Here is a 6,792-nt window from a genome sequence, read left to right as displayed (position 1 = left end):
AGACGCCCCCGCCCCCCCCCGCCCCCCCCCCCCGCGCAAACATTATTTTATTACTTGGCCCTGAACAATGTTGCATTATAAATTGATGACATTTTGAAAATTTGGCAGAAATTGATTTGGGCCTGGGAGTTGTCCTCTGGACAGTATGTACGTGTCACTCTGGGCAGACTGGGTACTTGACCAGCTACTGAGTTCAATTGTCCTTTTGTGTATATATAGCAGTATTCATGATCACACGGACTCCCACTGCTTTCTGAAGCTGTTGCAAGGAAATCTAAAGGAGACTTTATTTGCCTGGCCTGACAAAAAATCCAATGAGATGATTAAGAAGTCTGAAAGGACCTTGAGGGAAAACCAGTGTGCCTACATCAATGGTAACATCCTATCCTTTCTCTAAGGGCAAGTGGGATAAACTATGGTCTCTTATCTAAAATGCTGGTTACTTACATGCATCTTTTGAAATTTGTCAGAGTCATGATTTAAAATACTTGGGTAATGACCTAAACACAGTGTGTTTTATTTTTTAAACTTTGCTTTTGGGTTTGAATCGTTTATTAAAAATATGCAGACTACTTAAAGGGGTGGTAAAAGGTGATTTACCTGCCAAAACTTGGGAAGATTAGAACACACAAAACAAACAAAAAAAATTAGAGACACACATTAAGTATAGTTTTTCAACAAAAGAGATCAAGTTGGAAATAGTAATCTTTGTGTTAGAAAATGTAAAGAAATGTTCTGGAAGTGATTAAGAACACCAGCTAGTCTCTGTTTTTCTAAAATGCAAACAGCATATTTAAAAGACTTTCCTCAAGGAAAAGAATATATCTGGAGGCAGTGATTTATTATAGATGTCTTACTAAGAATTCATTCTTTTCCTGGGTATGGTATAGGAAAGCCAAATACTTTTCAGAAGAGGTACTGATTTAACTTCTATTTTCCCAAAAGGGATGGGAACTTTCCAAAAAGCTCATTAAAACATATGAGATAAATAACTTGAATTCTCATTCATATGTGAGGTTGCCAACACATAGGAAGATTAAATAACTTTTCTGAAGTCATTCAGCTTTTAAGTGACAGCCAGGATTTGAACTCTCAGAGCATATGCTCTTAATTAGGATGTTCTCCCACTTATATAAAACAAAGAATTACATAGACTTCAAAGCTAGTTGTTCCTTCATATGTCTTAGTCTTCTATTGGCCCTAATACTTGGCCTAAATTTGTTAAATCATTGGTTTAGGAATGCAAGTCACTTACAAAGGTCAGACCACATGGGAATTTTTCCCTCTATTTACATAACACAAGGTTATTCATTTCCTATGCACTTGAAAATTCTTAACTTATCTTCTCAGATATTTGAGGGTTGCTATATATAAGGCATACCACATTTATAAGACAGTTTCTTAACTGTACCATACACAATAAAGCCAAAAGCCTTTCAGAACAATCACTTGCAGCGGGAGTGAGTCTTTGAGAAAATAGATTAGATCTTGAAAAATAGATAAGCCTTTTCAGGGGTCCTCCAATGTAAAAGGCTGTAGAAGCCAAGCATGTAGATAAGTGAGTACTGCAGCCTGGCATAAGGCTGTGGTGAGGACCTGATAACTGAAGTGTGCAAGCCACACTAAGGGGATAGCAGTGATTGCCAGCTCCAATGATATCAACTGATTTCTTTTTCCATAGAAGTTGGAACTTCTGGTTTTTATGTGAATTTTTGTCAATCAATAAAATATTGGGTGGGATATACTAAATCTTTCTGTAGACTACCCCAAATACTTAAAAGCTGCAGATTTTCAACCTCTGATTTGTACAGATGCAAGATTGAGGATAGAGTACAAGAAAGAGGATGAGTGAAGGCAGTCCTCACAAAGACTGGAAACTTCAGGAATGGGGAAACAAAGAAGGAAGAATGGGCTTGGAAGGTGGTAGTAAGAGAACAGAGAGATATTGGGACCTGGACTTCCAAAAAACAGATGAAAGTATAAGCTTTCTTTAGTAAATAGAGTTGTAATTGGGAATATCTTGATCAATTTGGTAACACATGCTGGAAGAGAAGGGAGAACTGGGGTAAAGAGACCAAGTCACCTATTGTAATGTGTGAAAAATCAATAGTGCATGGGTGAAACTAGCCTTCCTAAATATCACTAAGAAAGGCAAGGCACATCATGAACATAAAGGAAGAGAAGGCAAAAATCAAAATGCAGTAGTGACAGTGCTGGGATTATTAATAGTAGGGCTCACACATGATACTGAGACTAAGGGCTTCTCTAAAGGATGGTGACTTATTTTTTCATGGTCTTTCTCTGCAGGATTTCCATAGTGGATTGGATGGTATATGTGCCTGCAACTGGAGAAACAAAATTATTTGTATCCAGGGCAGTTAATTCTTAGGAATGCTGAGCATTTATTCAGAATTGTGCTTAAAGCATTACAAAAGCAGTAAGCTATAGAGTCAAGGCACTTTTAGAAATAGGGAAACCCTTATTTCTAAAATAAGAAGATTCTCAAAATTGTGACTTGTTCAATGGTAGCCTAGCTTTTCACTCTAGCTAGAAGTAGAACCTAAGTTTTCTGCTTCTAGATATTATTCTTCATTGAGTCTTTTGGGGTTTTGTTTTTTAAAATCTGGTTGAAAGTATTTCTCCCAGGGCTTTTTAACTACTTCAATACAAATGGGATGATCTCTAAACCATGGCTTGGCTGTCAACTTGAGATTCCCCTTACAACATCCCAAGCAACCCTTTGCTCTTTTGTATTGGTTCTCTGTTTCCTGGTCTCCTGTTTCCTTTGTTCTTGCTTCACACCCTTATTTTAGTGAACATATCCTCCAGCAGCACTGTGAGAAAAGAATCATGGAATGTAAATTTTTGAGACCTCAAATATCTAAAAATCTGTGTTTTCAGTCCCTACAACTCAATTGGTAATTAAGCTGGATATAGATGATGACTTATCTGGCAAACACCATCCCTCAGAACTATGAAGATCATCATTTTGTCTTTTGGTTTACTAGTGTTCTTTGTCAAAAGTCCAGTGCAATTTTGATTCTTAAATCTATGAAACCTAGACATTGTTTGCTTTCTAGAAATTTTTGGAATCTTTTCTTTCAGTGCCATTATTTTGTGTTGCAAAATGTCACACAGATGCATCTTGCTTGATGACTTCTTCACTGTGCAGGGTATTCAGTGGGCTCTTTGAATCTGGACATTTGCGTCCTTCAATTCTAGAAAATATCCTCAGGTTCTTTCTTTTTTGTTATGTTTCTGAAACTCCTGTTGTTTAAATTTTAAACCTCCTCAACTATCTGATATTTTTCTTTTCTATTTTTTCTTTGTGGTTTTGTTCTTTGAATTCACCCTTCGGCTTTTTCTGTCCACTCTTCTATCCAGATTTTTATTTCTAAAGCCCTTTTCATTTTCTGATCCCTTTTATTTTTTTTTCTTTTTTGATCCCTTTTATAAAATTTTATCTTACTGAGGATGTTAATGAGAGGCTTTCTAAAGTCTTTTCCTGAGTAACCATTGTTTGAAGTTGCATTTTTCAGGTTGCTCTGGCCTATGTACTAGAGGCCAGCTCAAATATCCTGTGGCCTTGGCCATGTGCTAATGTGTAAAAACCAAGGGAGAAAAAAGTTAATAGATAGCTCTAAACTATCTAAACTACCGGGGCTTGTCAACTGGATTTCACTCTGTGGTCATCTGACAGAGCCCTTTCCTTTAGAAACTACCAATGAAAATATACTTCAGGGTATTTTTTTTTTTTTTTTTTGAGCCAATAAAATTCCTTGAGAAGCAGCTTCCCATCTCCTACCTGGAAAGAAAAATTCTGTCCAGCAGCTAGGTAGTTATAAAAGCAGGGTTCTTATCATTCAATATGTAAATTTTTGTTTAATTCACCTGTTTTTTTTTTTTTTTTTTTTTTTACCTATGGTCCACCAGTCCCAAGTTCACCTATTATACTTTCTGAAGAATAGATCTGTCTTCTACTGGAAGGAAAGGGAGAGAGAATCGGTAAAAGATTTGAGACTCTGCTTCCTAAGTAGTCTTTCAACCAGTTGGTATATTTTAGCCCCATATTCACCCTAATTTCCAGAAATAACTGGTGCTGCCAATTCCTAGTTATGTAAGAGCTTCAAGACATAAATCAGTTTATTCCTTGACTTTCCTCACTAACATTTTCTCTTTTACATTTTTTTGTCTTTGTATGTTGATTTTTTTTTTTTATTCCTTTACTGCAATAGGAGGGAATTTTCAGGAAGGAGCAGAAGCTAATGTGTCTGAGTAATCATTGTCACTAACCATCTGTCACTGTCTTTAAATAAAAGTTTAATTCTAACTAATTTCTGTTAATTCCATATGTAACAATATTGACTCAGAATCAGGTGATTAACAAAAGTTTTTGCCTGTCTTAGAATCTAAGCTCCTGTATCTCTTCTTTCCTCTTTGATATTACTCAGATTCCATTGGCTTACACCGAGTAGAGAATATCAGCCATACAGAACCTGCCGTGAGTCTGCACTTGTACAGTCCTCCTTTTGATACGTGCCACGCCTTTGATCAAAGAACAGGACATAAAAACAAAGTCACCATGACATTCCACAGCAAATTTGGAATCAGAACTCCATTTGTAAGTATAATTTCTCTTTTCTGGGTTTTTACTGCTTTGTGGGTTGGCAATATTACACTGTATGCATTGCTATTGTTATAAATATTATTTGAATATCTTAAGTTTTAAGTATTCTCAAATTTTAAAAAAATGAGATGAACCTGAGCTCAGGAGAAAGACCCAATATATCTTAATTATATCTTGAATTTTGGAGACTATATTCTCAATTTGTATTAAAAATTAGATGCAAAATATTATTTATTGAGAAACTTCAAAGTGTGAGCTCATTCCTAAAGAAAATGTTTTCTTGGGGCTGGGGCTGGGGCTCAGCAGTAACGCACTTGCCTGGCATGTGTGAGGCACTGGGTTCAATTCTCAGCACCACATATAAATAAATAAAAATAAAGGTCTATCAACAACCAAAAAAATATTTTTAAAAAAAATTAAAAAAAGAAAATGTTTTCTCTTCATTTATTTGGGCAATTGAAATGATTTAACATAACTTTCATGACTTACTCTTCATAGATTTCATTTGTTGGAGCAGCACAAATAAGTTGCATAGTTAAACTTTATAAAGTTGAGGTTCTATTCTGATGATATAACTAATGAAACTTGTCCATTTTGATTGCTAAATTTGCTTTTTCTTTGAGATGTGATGCTATTTAGATCACAGATAATAGAGTTTGGGTTGTTTTTTCTTTTTCTTTTTTACTGTACTGGGAATTGAACCCAGGGCCTTGTGCATGCAAGGCAAGTGCTCTGCCACTTTCATTCTATTCCTTCTTGAGGAACAAACATTTCCACCTAAAAATAATAGGACAGCTGCCCAATTAAAAATAATACGTCATCTGTACAGCAAGCAGTCTTCTACACCTGGTGAAATAAATGGGCTGTTGAGTGAAATGGTCTCTACTGGTAATTGGAATGTCCAGAAATAGCACCTGAAAATAATCCCCTTGAAGCTATCAAAAGCACAGCCTTTGAGAGAAGCAAGAGTGGAATTTTCTCAAGTTACTGCCATGTTGTGTCTTTATCTCCCTTATTCTGAACCAAGAGATAATCTTATCAGGAACAAAACAACAAGGCTCCACTGCCTTGCCAAGTTCTCATCCCCTGCTGCAGAAGCAAGATGACTTAAAATAAGCTGAAATGTCTTGAGAAAAAAATTCTTACCCAGCTTTCTTCTCTCCTTTCTTACAGCCAACTTCAGGTTCGCTGGAGAACAACTAAGGAGTACTGAACCCCACAAGGTTTTGCTTTAAGGTCCACGCAACTTTTGCCTTGGACAGGGAGGCTCTCACCATTTGCTGTCCAGTAACACACTTAAATAAGCCAATATTTAGATCTACTGTAAGGCAGATGTTAATGATAAGGCATTAAACAAGCCATAGTGCCCTGTGCAATTGCAGAAGAAAAATCTCACTAAAGGAAAAAGTCTTGTGATTTTACAGGCCAAATCATGTGCTCTCCTGGTTCTATCCTCTAATTCCATGGAACCAGGCTAGGAGTTTGTTTCACTGAGGGTTTTTTAAATGACTTTCAGAAATACTTTGGTCTCTGAATTGTAATTAGCAATAAGTAAAAACAAGAACCCATAGACATCAAATGCCTGCTTTGCTATCTGGAGGACTAAACGTAGATGTCTTTAATATTCTTTGTATGTTCTTGATATTCAAAGAGAATTTTTTGGATCTGTGTGTTTTATTTTTTCAGCCTTATTTTACAAATTCCTTTTCTATGGATAATAGATAGAGAAACTTAAGGCAATTCTCCTTTAGTAATGAAATGAAGGGTAGAGGATTTAGAAATGTACATGTACCCAAAACTATAACAAACCAAAAACACAGACTCATATCAAATATGTTCCATGGTCATAGTTAAAAGAGTTTATACTGCTATCAAAATTGCCAAATAATTTTAATAAAACTAGATGTGAATATAAGTTGAAGCTGTCTTTCTGAAAAAAATTCATATAAGTTATAGCTTCTTAGATTTAGAAAGCATGCCAAAAGCACTGTGAAAAATACTTTTTTGTTTTAAGAACATGTGTGTCAAAAAACTGCATTCGAAAGCCACTTACCTGGGAATTGTTAGAGTGCTTGCCTAGCATGCAGGAAACGCTGGGTTCCATCTCCAATATCATACATGCATATATATATTTTGTAGAAAAAGGTGAAGATTTCTAGCTTCTT

General features: G+C 35.8%; 1 protein-coding gene across 1 annotated transcript in view; it reads left to right on the top strand.

Moving 5' to 3' along the window:
- Cdo1 (cysteine dioxygenase type 1) overlaps positions 1-6,542 on the top strand; it is a 12,242-nt gene extending 5,700 nt beyond the window's left edge. Inside the window, exons 3-5 of the mRNA XM_015488605.2 lie at positions 220-374; positions 4,452-4,621; positions 5,801-6,542. Of these exons, the coding sequence (XP_015344091.1) occupies positions 220-374; positions 4,452-4,621; positions 5,801-5,830 (355 nt within the window). The 3' untranslated portion in view covers positions 5,831-6,542. The remainder of the gene's footprint in view (positions 1-219; positions 375-4,451; positions 4,622-5,800) is intronic.
- The last annotated feature ends 250 nt before the right edge of the window (positions 6,543-6,792 follow it).

The sequence above is a fragment of the Marmota marmota genome, unplaced genomic scaffold, assembly GCF_001458135.2.
Source record: "Marmota marmota marmota unplaced genomic scaffold, marMar, whole genome shotgun sequence".
NCBI classification, from domain to species: Eukaryota; Metazoa; Chordata; class Mammalia; order Rodentia; family Sciuridae; genus Marmota; species Marmota marmota.
The sequence above is the reverse complement of the archived record's forward strand: the minus strand, read 5'-3'. Positions and strand labels throughout refer to the sequence as shown.